A 20,956-nucleotide genomic window follows, 5' to 3' on the forward strand; every position below is an offset into this window, starting at 1 on the left:
CTATTTTTGTAAATGCAATATTATTATTATTATTATTTTATCTTTTAAACTGAATATATTTCATTTTGATTTCTAATTTAAATTTAACCACTGCCATACAATGTATATAACTTATAGTTGTGTCTGCCTATTGTTTTTGCAACTGTGTATTTTGATATTCCTTATTTTTGTTCACTTAAATAACTACTACAACAAGGTTTTGCCAGCGTTTTCAAGATTGTGAGAAAGGGTGAGAAAATAGACAGAAATAGAAATTTACCAAATAAGACTGTAAACAAATATAGCTGAAACACATAAGATAACTAACATAATACACAGTCCTACCATAAATATACCAAAACTTAATTTTTGATTATTAATATATACATTGCAAAGGACTAAATTTGAGATTTTCTCAGTATTTAGATTTTTTTTGCACCATCAGATTCCAGATTTTGATATAGTTGTATCTCAAACAAATATTGTCCCATCCTAACAAACCAAAAGAAAGCTTATTGATCCAGCATCCAGCGAAAGATGTTTAAATCTCAATAGTCAAAAAAGATATGTCCCTCCACCAAGGCTAAAAGCTCCTCAGCCTCCGCCTCATGGGCGACAACGACTACTGGATGTCTTGGGACATGCGGGACAAAGTAATAGATTGGGATGGAGAGGAAAGGTCAACGCCAGCCCCAAGAGTTCGGAGCACCATCTGCCATCCTGACGGGGGCAGGAGTGAAAGGAATGATATACTGTGGAGAATAGGAGAAAGCAATCCCGTATAAAAGATCTGTGAGAACAACCCCGCACAGGTCTCTGTATATGAGATGGTTTCTTAAAATAAAAAAAATAAAAAAAATAAAAAAAAGGAGGGATGGGGATATAATAGCCTGGGGTTATGAGGAGAGGTCAGCCTAAAGTGACCAGATTTATGAAATGGAAACAGGGAACACTAACTTTTTCAGTGGTCAGAATGTCATGGAAATCTGTAGTATTCTATATTAATTTAAATAAATAAGCAACTGTGCAATCTCCTGTATTTATATAGACTTTCTTAGTATTTGCTTATTTGCACTTTTTTTTTCGCGGCTGTAACATGAAAACTTCCCCATTGTGGGACAAATAAATGTATATCTAACTTAAATGTATCAATTATTTTTTTTAAATAATTTTTCTAGATTATCAAATGATATTGTGCTTGTGGAAATAGATCTTAAATGTCCCTAATTGGGCATGCTATTTTGTATTCACAAAGTATGTGCTTTCGGCAAAGTGGTATAGTGTTTGGGAATTACTGCACTGTGGCAGTTAACTTTGGGTACATTTAAAATAGTGTTTGCAAAACAATAACCACACATTGTTCAGGCTCAGTTATCTAGAACATACAATCAGCATGTTTTCTCACAAGAAAAACAACCGAAAAAACACATCCCATTGGCTCTTGTTGAATGCACCTCACTGCTTTATTTACAGCAGTTATTTCCATTGATATCAAGATTTGACATCTGAAGCTGAAGGCGTCTAGATACTCCTGTGCATCTTGGGAGCTGCTGGCTGATCAGAGGTCCAGGATGATTAGTATGATTTTCAGATTAGAAAAAATAAGGATTCGAGACAAACATGTAAAAACATTTCTACATCCGGCGATAACTCTCGAAATGACAACATATCATCTATGTACAAAAACATCAATAATATATTTATATATATTTTTTTTTTCTCATCATCTATACCCACTAAAATATATCAAAGCAGCAACTATTGGTCAATCTGAGGAACTCTTTTAGTCAAAAGTCCTGAAAACAGTTTTAAATATCCTTCAGCTGTAAATGTGTGAACACCGGGGGAAGGGGAAGAGAAAAGAAGGGAAAGAGCACAGGTAGGCAAATAAATAAAAAAATAAGAGTCCAAAAATCGGTTCGTTCTCTGTCTAGTCTGGAATACTGAGTAGCAGGTAGAAAAGCAGTGTCTTGTACAGGCTTCCACTGTAGACAGTTTGTTCTTGGAAGGACGCTTCATGTCATCCTACAGTTCCCAAGTTCAACAGGTTTGCCACCAAAGTGTACAGATTGAGACACGACTCCGTGTTGTCATGACCTAGGCCACAAACAGAGTAAGGTCACTTTATTGTTTCTCTCGTAATTTCTTCTAGATTCTGTCTTTTTCTGGAGAGAGTCTGGGAGAATCTGTTGGTGGATGAGGAGATGTAAGGTTTAAAGCAGCCTTCTGGTTGTCTGAGGTTCATTTCACAGTTTGTTCCATTTGACCAGTCCTTGAAACTTGGCAAATATTTAAACAAAACAACAAAAGACAGAAAAAAAGCAGTTGATGTGTATCTTTAAATACAAGAAAAAAAAACCTGCACCCTGTATCATCATCATCATCGTCATACTGAGGCAGTAAAGAAGAAAACAAATGTCCTGAGATTACTTTCTGAAGGGCTTCTGATATAGAGCTCGATAAAAGTTAATCTATAAAATGATGAAAAACAATCTAATATAGCTTGATGGGGTTATTAATATTAAGAAGGGTTAGATCGGGGTAGGGATAAGATGCGTCCGTTTTTCTTGCTGCCATTCATGTGTGTATATGGCACGTGTTCCTCATAACTTCCCCGAAGGCCCACGGATGAGCCCTCGTCTCCATCTAGACCGCACTCCCTCTGAGAGTACGAGGAAGGGTCCAGCGGGATGCTCTCCATGTTCTCCATGTCCATATCAAACTCTTCCGTCTCCGGTGGCTTGTTCTCCTCGCTGTAGAAGAAGGAGACCTCCTGAAACGAGGGATGCAGATCCTCCCGGAGCATCTCGATGATCTCCTGGAAGGTGGGCCTCATTTTGGGATTGTAATTCCAGCACATTTGCATCAGGCTATGCCTAGTAGATTAGGAAAAAGGAGATATATAAAACTGGGAAAATGTTGACAGGACAAGTAGAAATTTTAACTACATCCCTAACTGGTCAGCAGAAAAAAAAAACAGGCAATATATCAATAATATACTCACAATCTGTCTGCACAGTTGTCTGGTCTGTCCAGATATCCTCCCTCCATCACAAACTTAAGGACCTGTTCATTGGACAGCCCCTGGTATGGCTGCTCAGCCAGAGTACTGATCTCCCATAACACCACGCCAAATGACCTGGACAAGCACAGCATGGGACATGAGTGATTAAGACAGATGCTAAACATTGTCATGCAACAATAATGCATATCTCTGTTTGGTTGATTGTGTGTGTGCACTGTCAGTTCACCAGCAATCTGAGTGAGCTGTGAAAACTCCATCCTTCAGCGACTCAGGGGCCATCCATCTCACAGGAAGCAGGCCCTTCCCACCCTTTCTGTAGTAATCGGTCTCATAAATGTCTCTCGTCATGCCAAAATCTGACAGAAGAGAACACAAGACAAAATAACATCATTAGAAAGCTCTAAAAATAATAGATGAGACAATCCAATATAGAAGATGTATTACAGCACATCCTGTGCTTCAACACTTGTCCCTCCTTTATCATAATGATCTTGTATTCAGCAGCTCATTTTAAACTAGACCCGAGACTAGATCCACCAAGACAGAGAATCATTTATCATAAAAGGGTATAATTATACACTGGTTTTCATTCACATGAAACCAGAGCATTGGAGCGTCACCTATGATGAAAGTACACATTTTCAGCAAGGCATTTACACAGGAATCATAATTGAGGGACACACTGAATCAGTTTTATTAGCTTTTTATATTTATATATAGCTTTAATAAATTTCATTTATGTTTTAGTAATTTTTGCATTTCAACAAACCTATTTAGTTTAGTTAGTTATCAAGAGGGCATCTCTAATTATTTAATATTTATATATTATATATTTTTCTATTTAGCGATTATTGTTTGGTTTATTCTTTATACAATGTAGTACCTACTACCACACTTCTGAACCAGTTATATGTCAGTACCTTGGATCATTAAGAGCTCCGAATAGGAAATTTAGAGGCTGGAGCTCTTAAAATTTGCATAGATTTAAACCCATGACTGTTATTGTACCTCCAATTTTCACAGTCAGGTCTTCGGCCACCATGCAGTTCCTGGCAGCAAGGTCTCGGTGCACAAACTTCTTGGCGTTGAGGTAAGCCATGCCATCTGCTATCTCTGCAGCCATCTGAATCATCTCTTTCAGCGTTGGAGGAGGCCGACCTGGATTATTCTGTCAAACAGCAGAGAAAACAAAAATCTATTATTTAAACACTGCTTATATTAATCTAAAAGTCTAGCTCCTTATAACAAATCTAAAAGATGTAGCAGGTCCGATAGCAACTCTTCTGCTATGGCTCGTTACCTCTGAGTCAGGTCTGAGAGAACGCAGGAAACTCTTTAGATCTCCGTGTGTCATGAGCTCCATCACAACCAGAGTCGGCTGGCCTTTAGACACCACTCCCAGCAGCCTCACCTAACCCACAAAATCAGGCTTATTACCATCAACATATGTCTCAGCAGTCCAACCAGTGTCATTACTGTTAACTACACCTTAAACGTAGTCTTAAAGACTATTTTCAGAATTAAAATAAAGCTGAAAAACAACATTAAAAAGCATATAAACTTACTAAAACTAAAAAATATAAATAATATATAATACTATAACTACAAAGCATGCAGGACAGGAAGGCTGACATGTCTTACCACATGGTGGCAGCTGAATGCCTTCATCACAGAAGCTTCGTTGAGGAACTCAATCCTCTCTCTGAGGCTGGCCGACTCATTAACCGTCTTCACCGCGACACGGATCTGCGGCTCACCTTTAACTATGTCCTTTCCGATGCCCTCATACACCATGCCGAATGATCCCTGGCCTAACTCTCTCAACAAGTTAATCTTTTCACGAGGCACCTCCCACTCGTCTGGCTCATACACTGCACAAACACAACAGATGAGCATGACACAGTGCCATATTTGAGATGGAGCAGATTTCATACAGGGGAGAAAGTCATTTTAAATGTGATAATCATCCTAAATCGATAACAGTTAATGAGATCAACAACACTGGTTCTGGTAACTAAGCAAAATTAAATGTGCATCGACCACAGCATTTTCTGTCATTAAGCACACTAAAGAAAGAAAGGAAAAGTTGCTCACCCTCATCTGGGCTGAAATACTCTGGATTTGGAGAGGTATAAAGACGCCCAGTCGGACCTTCTGTTTGCCTGGTCAGATGAACACACCAAATTAATTCATATACCTCATAAAGATCAGTTTCCTGCATTGGTTTTAAGGATATTCACAAGAGAGAACACTGACTTTTTCTTGAACATGGAAAAGCCCACAATTCCCATCACCAAGAGTAGAATGCCACAGATCACAGGACCAATCACAATCTTCAGTATGTTAGGGTCCATACCTGTTCACATACACACGACAGAAAAACTATAGAAAAAGTGTGCATATCCAAACCAAGTTTGGTACAGGTGCAGGACACAATGGAGCAAATAATAATAAAGTATCCATATACTGATAACAATTCACCAATACGTTATAGAAAGCCTTAAAATGAAAAAAGAACAGGCCTGGCGTTATGGCAAAGGGGGCGAGGGGTCATAGCCCCCCAAAAAGAATTTGTGCAATCCACTGTGTTAACCCACCAAACATTGTGCATTTGTGAAGGATGATCTATATGGATTGGAGTTATATTTAAAGCATTAATAACAGTTTAGCATTCAAATACATCATGAATATGGACATTTTTTGGAGTGGATTCATGCCGAATAAGAGAGTTAGGCTATGTGAGCCCAATGCCCTCTGTTTCTGTTTCGGCAACACTGAATTAATTTTGGGTTGATGTTTGATTACTATGCTATTTTTCATTATCTTTCTGAAGACTGTAAAGGATCTGTTATGGAGTGAGAGGAACTAAAACAGCTTTAAGCTATGTTTATCTGTATTTATAATGGTAGTAAACATTCAGCTTTAATTACCAGCATTTTACATTCGTTTACTATTCATGAATTTAATAATAAAACACGACTTGGCCTTTACCAATATAACCTATCAATATTTAACCTATACCTGTTTGTTTGGGGGGATTTTTTGGCTCTCAAAAACAAAATTTTTAAACCATGCAACAAATGTTTGAAAATATCTTTAAAAATGTACTGTAAAAACTATTAAACTTTTTTTTGAATGCGCGTGGGGGCAACCCTGGTCTGTTTTGTCACTGGGCATTATATCCACGTGTGTGAATATTTACCCACAAAAACCTAAAATATTTCAAGGTTTTGAAATCTTGAAAAACTGAAAAATATGAGATTCATAAGCATTTTATACATGTGTCGCAATGTCTTACGTAGGTCTTCCACATAGAAGTGTTTTGGCTCTGTCCATGATCCATTGCCTGCCAGAGAGGTGGCTCTGATCCGCACTGTATAGTTCCCAGGATGCACTACTCTCAGCTTGCAGCCTCCGTCTGCAATATAATTTTTCCTGGATACGCAATGGTGCAGCTCCTAAGACATAAATGCATGTAGTTAGACAACCCACACTGCTGTGCACTTCGGACTGAAGACGTCCATTAGCCAGTCTTTTATCATGGTTTTAAAGCCCATCTCACACTAATACATCCAAATATCACTCATCAGGCTTTAATGAAACTGCCAGAGGTCAGCGTAAACATTTACAACAGTGTGTTTCAAATCCATCGTCGGAAACAAGTGCATGTGCCACTAAGTGCAAATCCATCATGTTTTGTTTTGCGTACAACAATTAAGAACCTTTATATAATCATCCCTTGTTTATCCAAAGCTTTTCAAAAACAACATTAGAAACATTTACACCGTCTATGGCTAGATTTCTCAATGGTTACAGAAATACACAGCTGATGCAATGATGCTAAAATAGCTAGTTGATTTGGAGCTAGCACATGTTGATTTCAACAGGATTTATTAAAATCTGATGTGAAGTGTAGCCAGCATTCATGGGAGCAGAGAGCTTGGAAAGAATACCGACTTGGATCTCAAGGAACATCTCACCTCTGTATCTCCCAGTCTCTTATAATGGACTTCATAGAGAATAATCATGCCGTTAGGGGCCTTAGGCTCCATCCACCGGATGTGTACGGAGTACTCAGACACCTCACAGATTATCTGCCCTACAATGTCATCTGCTTTTTCTGTAGAAACGGATAAAAAGATAGTTGTTAATAATATATTAACTATACTATATGAAATAAAACTGCATCATAAAAATAAAACAAAACAATCCCATACCTTCAGGCATGGTTCGGGCACTGACATAGGCCGCCATACTGCAACGAGAGGGGTCGGTCTCATGGTTGCAGGCATGGATTTCGATCTGGTAGCTGGTGAAATGGCGCAGATTGGAGATGACCGTCGACTCCTTGGTCTGAACAATCAGGGAAACCTTATTGGCTTCAGCTTCCTCCTCTGGGCTACGAGTGGCAGAGCCGTTGGGCAGTGAAGAAGGCGTAGTGAAAAAACGAGACGAGGTCCTGTTGGCAATACCCACCAGAGATCGACGCTGTCTTGATGTTCTAGAGACACAGAAACATGCAAAGAGGTACTAGATTTAAATTCAGGCTTGAAGCATATACAGGTTGTATTGTACGATGGTTTGTATCTTGCATCGGAAACCAAATGGCTTTGGATGTTGAAAAGGTGTTTATATGTTGTGATATCAGCTGAAGTGAGTCATGTAATAATGCATGTAAATTATGCAGCCTTGCCCGAAGATCAAACAATCTGATTGACTGCAGCAAAACAAACATTTAAACTGCAGTCCTATATGTTGCAGCTCTTACTGAGTCCATTAATCGAATGGTCACCTGTCCAATTCTTTAACTCAACATGGGAAAAATCTAAATTGATATGACGAATGCCTTATGACGCAGAGTCTGTTCTTTCTTTGGCTCTGTGACTAAGCTAGCTTCACTACAGTTCAGAAGGAAAAGGGCTTCCATTATCACTTCATTGTTGAATACAGATCACAAATTACTGTATAATTACATAAATAGCATGGCAAATTATGGTTTAGAACATATATGGAGTCTTAAAGTGACTATTCATTCAACACCTCTGAACAAATTCAAACATTAGCAACTTCACTTGAGTGCCGTTTTCCTACTGTTGACATTTCCTGTTGAAGTAGGTCGCTTGCGAGAATATTTACATTGTAAAGACAATCAACTGGACAAAAAACTGGTTGCGCAAGAAGACCCATACATGGGCATTCAGATATTTAGTGTAAGTAAGACTTTTCTTATTATACTTGAAATTATAAAGAACACAGTTTAGAAAACTGTTCAAAATGACAGCAAAATTTTTTTATAACATTACAAAAGTTTTCTATTTCCAATAAACGCTACTCTTTTCAATGATACATTAATCAAAGAGTCTATAGTTTCTTGCAAAAACATTAAAGAAAGCATTATAGAGAAATACAAAGCACTAGGACTATTTTCAACAGGGTTTAGCTCCAGCTTGCATTAACACACCTGCCTGGAAGTTTCAGGTACACCTAGTAAGACCTTGATTATCTGGTTCAGGTGTGTTCGATTAGGGTTGGAGCTAAACTCTAGAAAAATTTAACTGGAACTCCATTTTGAAAAAAAAAACAAGTTATTTTAGATGGTAATACTTTTTTCAAAGTATTACAGTTTAACTGTAATGTTTTATTGTTTTTCACGTTGTCATCACATTAATGTGGCCTTGGTAGGCAAAAGATAAAACACAATATTACCGACCCCAGACTACTGAATGTTTGTGTATTTCACCCATTATATCAGAAGATCAAATCTAAATGTGTATATTTGCTAAAGGTTCTCTTTTAAGGAGAACAACACAACCACACATGCATTACAAGCCACAAAATTCCAGTTCATTGAGTTCATTAGTCACATCACCACTAGAGGGAGCAGAGGAGCATTTCATGTGGTTGCTTTTAACTACTCCAGTGGTAAACCACTACCAGAGCACCACAGCCTTCAGTTATATAAGAGCTCAGGACAGGAGGATTCAGCTCTTTTGGTGTGTTCTAAGAGCCAAAGAATTTCCGAGGATAAAATCATTTAAGTAAAACCATATTTTACCATCTAAATAAAATGAACTGAATACTTTTTGTAGTCTGTAAAAGCGCTGGGAATAAAACGTGTGGACCAGCTGCAAGACAACCATAATATTTAGAACACCGAAGGGTAGCGAGACAAACCGTCTGTGTAGGAGTCTGCACTTCATCTGAACACCTCGTGGTAATCATTGTCAACATTGTCTACCACTACTACAGAGCAGACAACATCTTCAAAACAAAGATTACACTTAAACAAGGCCTGTGCAAGGCATGAGAGAACATTTTTGTGGATGTGTGTGCGTGCATGTGTAGGAGTGGAACCGGATCTTTAAAGCCAGCTCTGAGCTTCTGAAGGCCAAAGATACACAAAGACAGCGAAAAAGCACCTAACAAACACACATTCTCAAGGTCTTGGTGAAGTCAAAAACAACCCAGCCTGACCACCAAGACTGAGCTTAGAACTCTGGAGAAAACAGATGAATACCGTGAACCACTTGAGAATCTCCACCTAGAGGGTCATGTTAGGTGAAGAATCTGACAGCTGCAACTCAAGGCTCTCTGAATGGAAAAATATCATGTTTCTAAAGCCTTTACACTAGGACTAACTTAAGAACTATTTTGATAACTGAACCAATCTGTTGATAATTCTTGCACAATGCTCTCCTTGAAACAATGTGAAAACTGTCCATATATAGAAAAAAAAGACCTAATGCATGATATATACTGACTTTATATGTAAAAAGTCTATATAATTTATGCTTTACGTTGCCTAAAAATAAAAGTGTATGCTATATATTGCCTACATATAAAAATGTTCATATAATATATGCAATATACTGTTAATTCATGAATGAGTCTACATGTTTCTATGCTATATATATTGCATATATGTGGGGAAAATGTATACAATGTGCAGTATGCTAAGTAGTCTATATACATTACAGTTTTTATAAATGTAATATTGTTTATATAATGACAAAAATGTATGTTTGCTATATATATGTTGCCCATACAAAACGTTTCTATCATGCATTTAATATATTATGCATATTTAATATATGCAATATAATGTCAATAAATTAAAAAGTTATAAATAATGTATGCCATATATTGTTTATGTATGAATAAGTCCATATAATATGTGCAATATATTGTGCACAAAAATTATAATAAAAAAAATAATGGTGGTGTTACTGGTGCAAGCTCTAAACGATAATTTGTAAATCAATTTTTATTATCAATTAGACCGTTGTAATCTACACTAGTTAAATGAAGAACCAGAAAGCTTACCTGAGCTCGAACACTTCATTATGGAGGTAGTTCTCGAAGGTTTTGCGGTACTCTGTCTCTTCCGCCTCTTTCTTCAGCTCTTTCTCGGTTTTGGGGCAAGCGCAGCAGCGGCTACCTTGGCCCTGCTCTTCAGTTTGGTTCCACTTATGTTCCTCTTCACTGTCCACGTGTGTGGGGGCTCTGGTGGGCAGCTTCATACCTGAACAACAGAAACAAGGCTCAGACTTTGTTCTGAGATCATTAGAGATAACAACTTGAGTCCTACTAACCCTAAACCTTTTAACGGTAGTGTGTATGTTCTACATCATGTATGCTTTCTAACCTTTCTGACAGTAATCAAACTTATAGAGCTCGCTGGCTTCTGGTTGCTGCTGGCAGAAGACAAGGTAGTGTGTGATGTTTCCATTTGGATCATTAGGGGGCTTCCACTTCAGTATGATCTGAGATGAGGAGTTGGATGAGGATATGGGGTCCAGGGGCACAGAGGGTTCTAAAAAAAAAAAAAAGAACAAAAGAATAAAAAACACCTCAAACAAAGATAAAAAACAAAACAAAATGAGAACAAGCCAAAAAAGTAGACTAGTAGAATAGCAGGCTAAACTCAATTCTGGTTAGACCACATTGTCAGACTGGGGCACCAATGAGACAAGAAGAATAACGACAGCTTCCGTCTAAAAAGGAAGAATCGATCGATGTCACGGCGTGCAAACCCAACAGTTTGCTAAACCAGAAAAACAAAAAGAGAAAAACCCTAAAGCACTACTTTCAGCTCTTGTCAACCAGCTGCCGAAACAAAGTTCTCAGCCTGGTGAATGGTTATGTGGTTAATCAGGAAAGAAAGACAAAACAAGCTCAAAAGGAAACCAGACAGACACCTACTGAAGCAGCACTGAAAGCAAACCACATTCGTTTTTTTCTCCTAAATCACGGACTGTCATGCTGCAGACTGCTGAGTGACTTCACACCGCTGAAAGTCATCAGCAACCTATTTTACCAGTCTTTGACCCCTTTTGTTGCTCTCCCATGCCAAGCCTACACAATAAACACTGCTACTGGAATCGGAGAACAACTTGACTAAATTCAATTTAAGCAGGTTTAGGACAGATCATGCATACAAATGCTTCAAATTCAAACCTCTATTAGAAAACATGATTGTTTTGAGCAAGGGTGTACTTTCTAAATTTCTAGGTTTTAGACAGTGCGGATTTAGGTTCTAAGGTTCTAGGTTACTTCTGGAAAAATAATCATAATTTTAAACTTTCATTTTGCATGACAGCATAGGGAGCCATAAAAACGTCATAATCTTCCTATGACTGAAGCTCTTACTGGTAGCATTGGTGCGGACATAAATGATTTCACTCTTCGCTCCGTGGACTTGGTGTTCATCAGAAGCGGAGAGCTGGGTTTTGACCATGATGGCGTACTGCGTCCACGGCTTCAGAGGGAGGATGAGGTACCCGGGTTCCTGCTGTTCCTTTCCGTCTGTGGCGCGGGGCGGAGGGTCTACATCTGCTATGACCCAGCTGTTAGAGCCACATGCGTCCTGACCGTCAAACTCAGTCACGTTCTTATATGGCCTAGAGAAGCAGAGAGAAACATCAACAAATCCTTAAACAGAAATCATCCTTTCATTGCAATTAACTCAATCTACAGAAACTAAGAACCTAATGAACTAGTGAACTAATGAACCTTAGAGTCAGGGTAGATGACGTTTTGAATACAGTGAAAATTAAAACAAGGCGGAAGTACAGGAAGTACGGGCTGTTTAACTTGGTATGGAGCATTAAGTTGACACAACACAAAACAGTCTTCACTTAAAACTTTCCAGTGGGCAAAATGCTCTAGATTTTATACCCTGCTTGTATTCCTCACAGCTTCATTCAAAACACAGTAAATAAACTGTCTACACTGATTAAGCTCCATATAAAAAGTTGAGTTACTTACGCCTCTTTGTATAAAACCATGAATCCCAGGAGGTCTCGAAAATCTGGTGGCCAGAAAGGCTCCCATTTAATTATGATCTTGTCAGAAAGTGTGCGAATCTGTGTGAACTTCAAAACCTGGCTCTCACCTAGTGAAACAGCAACAAAAATGCATTCAGGTTTATTCAGAAAGTGTATATGAGCATGACTGAAACACAAGGCTATGCCTTCCTCACATGAAGCCTGATCTCCATTGGTCTTTGAGACAATGTCGTTCTTTGTTTGCCGGTTTTTAGTGCCCGTCACCTCCTCCATCTTCCGGATCTCTGACATGCAGAGTTTAGAATTATGATGGAAAAACATGCGACCCTGCTTGATGGTCAGGTTGTGTTTGGACCAGTCCCACAGCTGACGCAGGTTCTGGTTATCGAGGGCGTAGAAGGAATAATTCCTGATGGGAAAGAACACAGCACACAAGTGAGGAAGAGGGAAGACGAGGAATATTATATAGAAGACATGGGATTATTAGGTTTTACAAATCCAATGACAAGACTCATACCCAACTTCCTGTGTCTCTCCATGGACGATTCTGAGCTTGCGAAGGAAAGACAGAGAGACTAGGGCATACGAGTGTCGTACAGTCAGGTAGCCGGTGATCTCCTCCAGCTGTCCCAAGTTAGCTTCCAGCTCTGCAGCAATGTTATCTAACAGGAAGAAATGGAAAGAAGAGCCAGTTTAAGATCAACATTTTTGAAAAGCTGCACTCTGATGAATGTACATATAAGTGTGTGTGTTTTTGCAATGGAATGCATAAGTAAAAATTAATGACAAACCACTGAATTATTGGAAGTAAATGCCCACCCAAGGTGGTAATGCAGTCACAGTGCAAAATAGAGAAATATACGATATTATTATTACATTCATTATTTATTAATATTTTTATACCCCTGAATTACAAACAAATTAAATTTTGTAATAACTGTGTATATTTATATTTTATATATATATATATATATATATATATATATATATATATATATATATATATATATATATATATATATATATATATATATATATATATATATTTTACTCTAGAATAACTGACAGATTAATAATTAAAATAAAATTGTGCGCATGTATAATTAAATAAATAAATGGATGAATAAATAAAAAAGTTAACATCTAATAGATGTTTACTTGCTAATTTGTAAAGTAGGATGGTTGCCACAGACATTATCCAATTATATAGTTTAGTCATACAATAATATTTGCAGAACACAGATTAACCAATCAGAACAGTGAATTCCAGAGAGCAGTGTAATAAAGACGTCCTTCTGCACTTGCACAAAGAGGAGAAATTGTATTAAAGAGTTTGTTTGTTCTTACTCCCTCCGCGGATGTTGATGACCAAACTGCCATTGATCACAGTGCATCCTCTCAGAGCCTGCGCTGCAGTGACTGAGTCCACTGTCTTCAGCCCCATGCACACTTTGGGACAGAGGCCAGCGCAAGGGGTGCAGTTCAACCTGCGGCACAGAACACAGAGTCAAATAATACAAAGCCGCACAACAAACAAAAGTAATTCATCCATGTGTACTGTGAATAGAACATGGAAACAATGTAACGCAGATATGATGGAATGTTTCTATTCTAGTTGACATTAAAACAAATTTGCGGTATTAGGACAATAACAGATTGTTTGTGTCAAGGACATGGGATCCTGTTGCGCAAAGTGTCAGGCCTGGGAGAGGGGGGCACGGGTGACCTTGCAGGGCAGGCCCAGGGTGCAATCAAGGATGAATGAGACGTTCTCGCAGACGTGCCAGAGACACAGCTTAATCACGGATTGTTTTTGTAGATACTTCGGGCCTGACTGAGGAACTGTTTGTCTTTTGTGCAGGATGCTTTGTGCGCCACTGTTTCCTGTGAAACTATGCATATTTGTATGACAACTGTAATGGAGTGTGAATTCACAAGCAAAACAAAGGATATGTAGGTGTGGTTTACATGCCACAAGTCTTAATTATAATAGCGTCACAACATGAGACCAGATGTGAAGCCCTGCCAAGAATGTGCACAAATCACCTATTGGGTAAAGAGCAAGTGCCTTGTTGCTCTTTTATGGCACCTGCCAAAAAGGACGGAATGTGCTGCGCTTTATCCAGCTAATCTGAAGCGAAGCTGGTGCGGGGGTGAAAGCCGTATTGCAGACATATCAGAGAGTCCAGTATGCTGTGTCTCCCTGTGTCAGGGATGCAACTCGGAGTCGTTTATCTGTCAGTGGCCAGACGGCGCTCCCTGTCTATGCAGCTGGCAGACAGAGAGACACAAGCTGATGAGACAAGGGTGTTGAAACTCCTGATATCTCAGTGGAGGCCGGATAGCGTACTGAGACTGTTACTGAGGTAACAGCACGCTGCTGTGTCTGTCCAGACTCTTTGATTTGTGTGTCTGCTGTCTGAATTCCCACAGTGCACCCACACTGCCCAGCACAGGGGTCACATTGGCACAGGGGAAGCAATTGTATCATGAGAAGGAAGGATGGAAAAAGAGTAAGAGAAAAGAGGAGTGTCCGATCTGGTAGAACATGCATTTCAGTTCCCTCATTATTTACTCACCTTAATTTTTCTTCAACCACATGATTTTGTTTTTATTCCGATGAACACAAAAGTACATTTTTAGGTCTGCTTTTTAGATACAACAAAACAGGATGGTGATTCAGACTGTCAAGCTCCAAAAATAATAAAATGCCATAAAAGTGGTTCATACTACTTTTGAAGCCACGAAGTAGTTGCATCTGAGAAACTCATTACACACAAAATATAGTCTGTTACTCAAACAAAGCTATAGAATGGCTTCAGAAGAATAAAGTGAAAGAGACAAAACAGGCAATTTCCTGGAAGATTGCTTATGCTAACGGTGCTAATGCTTTCTGCAGATTGACAGTATGACTAACCATTTTGTGTTGTTGCAGCACGAATAAAAAAAGCTTGGACATTACACATTTTCATCAGTAGAATATACTATTAGATGGCTTTGAATTGAATAGAGTGCATAAGAAATGATTGAATTTTCATTTCTGGATAAGAAAAATGTTTCAGCACAAAGGTGCAAAATAGATAAATACAAATCTGGTAGATTCCACAAATTCACATTACATTACAATTCTTTGTCATGTTGGATTTACTATTTTGCAAGTTGTCTGAGCATTACTACCAAACTAATTTCCCTATAATAAGGACAAAGCATTTCAAGGTAACAAAACAAATTGGCAGATATTTAGGCCAAAGATGGCGAAGATAAAAATCTTTGTTCTTATTTTTAAATAACAAAGATAAAAGAATGACAAAGATACACATTACAACTACACATAATATACAAATAAAACAAAGAGTGCTTTATTTTCAGGTACAATAGGTGTATTTAGCAGGAGCATTCAAGAAATTGAAATAAAAAATATAAAACTAAAACACTATATAAACTGATTCCTAAAGCAACTGTGTTACATTTCTTCAGGAAAGAGCAGTGAGTGATTTTTCTCTTTGTGTTTTGTTGTTTTATTAATGTTAAAAGAATAGTTCACCCAAAAATAAAAAAATCTGTCAGAGGTCTGTCAATTCTGTCATATTGTTTTATTTTTACACCACCACTGACCGGTTTAAACCTGAATGAGTTTCTTCTTCTGAACATAAATGCTAATTTGAGGAACGTGGAAAACCAAACAGTTGCTGGTCCACAGTGACTTCCATAGTATTTTTTTGCTAATATCAAGTTCAATGTGGACCAGCAACTGTTTGGTTACCCACATTCTTCAAAATATCTTCTTTTGTGTTCAGCACATGAAAGAAATTAATACAGGTTTGGGACAACGTGACAGTGACTAAATAATGACAGAAATTAGTTTTAGGGTGATCAATCTCTTGACAGTAATGACAGTAGGCTGCATGTTTAATAGGCCTACTGTCCCTTTAAGATCTATGACAGAGGCGCCAGAACTGCAGCTGATAGAATGTGAGCAATAGCACGATACTAAAATATTTCTTCAAAAGCAGATCGTGGAGACATTTTTATCGTCCACGATCATAAATCGTCATATCGCACACCCATAATGTAAAAATATATAGAAAAATTACAGCCCAAAATGTCTGAACAGAACTACATTTTTTTCTCTCTGCTGCTCTTCATGTCACAACTCTGAATAGTAGCTAAAATGCTTTTCCCATTTAAACAAGAGTACTACTCTTTGCTATATTGAAGTACGCATGATACTTTTTAAAATCTTTTTTTATCTTATTTTTTTATATTTAATCTTGATTATATGCTCTGTTGTTTTCATCCGAGGGCTTTTGCTGGTGTCTCACTACAGCTGGACCAAAGAGCTGCTGAAAATTCGAGATTTGAGACTGTCAAAAACCATTTATATGAACAATCGTCCATCCTTCCGCATACAGAAAGGCATGTGTGTGTAGAAATAGCATGAGAGGTAATAAAGTTATAAGACACTGGCTATCCTGTATTTCCACCACAAACAAACAATACATTCTGTGTAAAACTCTTTCTTCAAAAGAGCTTGTTCAAATGAACACAAACAGCACTTCCAAGCCTCAAGCTAAGTCAGCGCTGCTTTAAAACTCACACTCTTCCTCTAATTAACATACAACGTTTCCTTTCTGACACACTCTCTCTGTCCAAAATGATCCTTTGTGCACTCAGACAGTCGACTGATGTCAGTACAGCCCTGATCACTCTAAGCCATCTTTGCAGTTTAGTCCTTTTCTTCACTTCTTGTTCCTCTTTCAAGAATGAGACACAGAGGAAGGACGCATGAAATCCCTGCTGAAAAAAAATCTTAAACCGGTCTAAGCTGTTTTGCTCATCTTAGCAGGTCTTCCAGCCTGGTCAGACTTGTCTGGCCTGCTGGTTTTATAAGGATTTAGAAAAACTTTCAGACTGGGAGACCAGCTAGACCAGTTTAAACCAGCAATAACCACCAATCCACTATTTCAGCAGCAATGGACAGCTTATCAAGTTCTTGGTGCTGTTTGAAACATGTTTCTCATGTAAATAAAAGATGAAAAGTCAAACAGCTAGTCTGAATTCTAAATGAGGAATAAAGTGGTCCAGTGACCCAGACACCTCCCTCTTAACGGGTCACACTTCAAACAGATTTTATAGGCTTTTATGGGTTGTGACGCAGACATGTAGCGTGTGACGTACCTTTACAACAGTTAGGCACATGTGCGCTAGTATTTAGTTCACCGAGTGTACAAGTAGCAGGTTACTTACGTAGTGGAGTTCACAGTGGTGTACCCAGAAGGGCACTCTGGGATGCAGGCGCCGTTGTGGATGACGTATTCGTGGCAGTCACCTTTGCCCTGCTTGCACTTGTTATGGAGCTCCTGGCAAAAGCTGAAGCTGACGCAGCGCCAGCCCTTAAAGGTGTAGAAACCAGGTGGGCACTTGTCAACGCAGGCGTTATTGTGCATGTAGTTGCGGCAGGCCACACATTTGCTCGGAGAGTGGGGCTCCAAGCAGCCACCCAGACACTGGTCGTGGCAGCACTGGTTGTCTTTAGTGCAGGCGCGGTGCTTGCATGAGGATGGGCACACTGTGGAGAGACAGAGAGAGGGAGGTTATACTCAAAGATAATTTTATTACGGAAAGAACAGATGCTTCTCATTCACAGTGACATATTCATATAGTGTGAAAAGAACAAAAAACACATTTGACCATTCATTTATTATCAGCAATAATAATAATAATAAATGATGTTGATAAAACGACACCAGACTAAAACACACAATGATCAGGAATCTTATTTCATTTCAATTACTTTTTTCTGAAATTTACTCAATTTAAAATATGCAAAGAAAAAACGACTGCAAGCATACTGATACACATTTAAATGTGTAATTCGACAGGGTCAAGCAGTATTCCTATTTTACAACTTAATATTGGACAGCATCTGTGGTCTGTAGTTGATTACTGCATAAAATAATGTTGACGTCAGTTTATAAAGAACAGAAAACACATTTACATGGAACCCTAGCAGGCAAAAAAGAACACAGATTCTTCAAAACCATAACTTAAAACAGTGTCAAAAAAATTAATAAGCATATGAATTATTCAGTGCAATGTTTATGTTTTTTCTGTAAAGCTGACTAAATTGTTCCTTATGAGGAAAGACTACTTTATAGTTGGACCTACATCATCACACCTTTTCCATGTATTTTCATGCTAAATGTGTAAAGACGAAGTGTTAGTTATTTATTTTTTATGTAGTATGATAACTTTAAGCAAAACTATCATGGTTTCACGGTATCTCTGTATTGTTGTTACAACTCTGAAATGTGTTATTTTTTAAATGACTGCATAAAAAAAAAAAAACTTTTTTCATGCTAGACACAACATATTTTGTTTTCGAGCAACATACAGAATATTAGATGAAGTAGAATTAGTACATTTTTTCTTTGTTTCCTAAAAATAAAATATTGACTTCTGTATATTTAACCAAAACCTGTAATTACAGTTATTTAATTTTAGTTATATAATAATTAATATACATATCATTCATAATTTCATACCATTAAGTTATATAATAATTATACACTTCATTTGATTTAATATCCCTATTTTGAAGCAAAAACAGCTTTGTGAAATTATACCATGTAAACCTTTCAGAAGACAGTCAGCTTCCCTCAGAAACATTCATATAAACCCCCCAAATCAATATTGATTATTTTCTTCCAATAGTTCGTGCATAAGGAACACGGAGTGATCTGCCTGCTACATTATTTTTCTCTGTGCGTCCGTCTTCAGCGTCTCTGGCCTGTGTTAACGGCGTTTACAGACTTCATATTTTCACATGAATTACATTTTGGAAAATGATTGCATTGCAACGCAGTTTGTGCAAGTCCAGAACAGAGAGAAGGCAAAAAACGGCCGGTTGCCGATCGCGTAAGGGCCAAAGTATATTTCGGCCGTCCGCGCACCATCTGCATTACGTTATTTTCATCATCAAGTGGGCACGACGTACTGCGCGCATGTGTCGAGCTCATCAGACCACGCTCATCTATGGTTAGTATAAACTTTTGAAAGCTGTGCGAACACGGCTCTGTGCGAGACGGAAAGGAATGCTGAATGTGAAGTGTACCCGGGCCTTAAGTTCGGTCATCCTACGCACACGTGACTGACCGCTCGCTTGCACTAACAAGAGGAGGAGGGTTCAGTGTTACTCTCTAAACTGCACTCAGCCGGAGGGATTCCAACTATTTCAGTCTTTGAGGAGAAATGGAAAACAGCACATACCGCAGGAACGGTATAAGGGAAAATATTAGTGGTTTTGAAACCGTGAAATCTCCAAATCGAGATATACCTAGAAACCGGTAATCGGCCCATGCATAACCAAAATATTATTCTGGTTGTTTAAACCCTAATCAGCTTGACACAAAAACACTGGCTTAACTTACGCCATGAGTTTGAAGCAGGACTATCAGACTGTCGAACCAATGGAAGATAAGGTAGTGTTAACTTAAATGCTGAACGCATGACAAAACTGTCAGTTGGAAAAAGTGTATACTTTAGAAACAGTGTTAAGAGTGTTGCTTCCAATGTAAATGGAAAAACTATAAAAAGCGTTCGATTTTTCCTTCCATTTAATTCCTTATTTTCTGTGGAAATTCATAGATGCTGTCAATGATTCACATGTAGTATAACCTTAAGCATTTTCTCAGTAAATCTACAGTCATGTCCTATCTTGCTGTAACGTCACATTACAACTGTCAATATTAAAACAATGACAAAATGGCCTACTCTGATAAGCAGCTCCTAAAATGGTGCAACCGCATTCCTCTGCCTATTATGTGCTCTTTCTTTCCGTCCTACACACACACACACACACAAAACCCCATAAACACACACTACACAGAGCAGCACACTGCTTCCAGTTGCTTGACAATAGTCTTGTTGTAAGTCCTTCTCTCACAGAAATCAGTGTTTACATATTTCTTCACCCCCCCACACACCAAGACGACAGAGGTAAAAGAGGCCACGTATGGCATAGGAGCAGGAAGGAAAGATTGGGAAAAACCCTACAGATAAATTCTGGAGGGTCACTGAGGTCGCTATATGAAGTGGATGGAAGAGAATCTAGTGATCTAGGCTATAGATTCATCTGGAATCCCTCTATGTGACTTTACTGGCCTCTTTCTAACAACGTGACCCGCAAGCTTGTCTCTGAGACAGCCTGTTAAAAATAAACCATGCATGCTTAGCTGGAGCATGCACTGCTGCCCTCAAACATACATATGAACAGGCTTGCGCATGTGTTTGAACACGCACACAACCTCCCTCTCATAAACACACACAAGAGTTTGTTGCTGGCTGTGGGATTCTTATGTAAGTGTTACTAGAAATTAGTTCCTAGAAATGTACTCTTGCATTCTTTGTGGCTTTAACAGTTTTAAGTAGTAGTGGTTATTTATTTTTATTGACGTGTCATCATCCAAAGCTTCCTCAAGCAAGAACCAAACTGGAACAAAAACAACAGTTACAAACACAAAATGAATCCCAACAAATCCTGAAATACAGTAAATAAAAATATACAATACTCCTTAAATTAACATTAAATTAACATATAATAAAACAAATTAAATAAATCTAAAATCTTTTCATGGAAAAGTCTTTTCACACTAAACTTACTAAA

At 38.2% G+C, this 20,956-nt stretch overlaps 1 protein-coding gene across 1 annotated transcript in view; it reads right to left on the reverse strand.

Annotated features, from left to right (window-relative positions):
- Positions 1-1,418: 1,418 nt before the first annotated feature.
- LOC127951307 (insulin receptor) overlaps positions 1,419-20,956 on the reverse strand; it is a 44,217-nt gene continuing 24,679 nt past the window's right edge. Inside the window, exons 3-21 of the mRNA XM_052549131.1 lie at positions 17,539-17,860; positions 13,639-13,778; positions 12,809-12,953; positions 12,486-12,700; positions 12,272-12,398; positions 11,654-11,904; positions 10,650-10,817; positions 10,328-10,526; positions 7,222-7,505; positions 6,985-7,124; positions 6,303-6,462; positions 5,261-5,360; positions 5,099-5,166; positions 4,646-4,875; positions 4,305-4,415; positions 4,013-4,172; positions 3,231-3,360; positions 2,984-3,118; positions 1,419-2,855 (exon numbers count right to left, since the gene is read on the reverse strand). Coding sequence (XP_052405091.1) covers positions 2,501-2,855; positions 2,984-3,118; positions 3,231-3,360; positions 4,013-4,172; positions 4,305-4,415; positions 4,646-4,875; positions 5,099-5,166; positions 5,261-5,360; positions 6,303-6,462; positions 6,985-7,124; positions 7,222-7,505; positions 10,328-10,526; positions 10,650-10,817; positions 11,654-11,904; positions 12,272-12,398; positions 12,486-12,700; positions 12,809-12,953; positions 13,639-13,778; positions 17,539-17,860 — 3,440 coding nt within the window. The 3' untranslated portion in view covers positions 1,419-2,500. The remainder of the gene's footprint in view (positions 2,856-2,983; positions 3,119-3,230; positions 3,361-4,012; positions 4,173-4,304; positions 4,416-4,645; positions 4,876-5,098; positions 5,167-5,260; positions 5,361-6,302; positions 6,463-6,984; positions 7,125-7,221; positions 7,506-10,327; positions 10,527-10,649; positions 10,818-11,653; positions 11,905-12,271; positions 12,399-12,485; positions 12,701-12,808; positions 12,954-13,638; positions 13,779-17,538; positions 17,861-20,956) is intronic.

This window comes from Carassius gibelio, chromosome B2 (assembly GCF_023724105.1).
Source record: "Carassius gibelio isolate Cgi1373 ecotype wild population from Czech Republic chromosome B2, carGib1.2-hapl.c, whole genome shotgun sequence".
NCBI lineage: Eukaryota > Metazoa > Chordata > Actinopteri > Cypriniformes > Cyprinidae > Carassius > Carassius gibelio.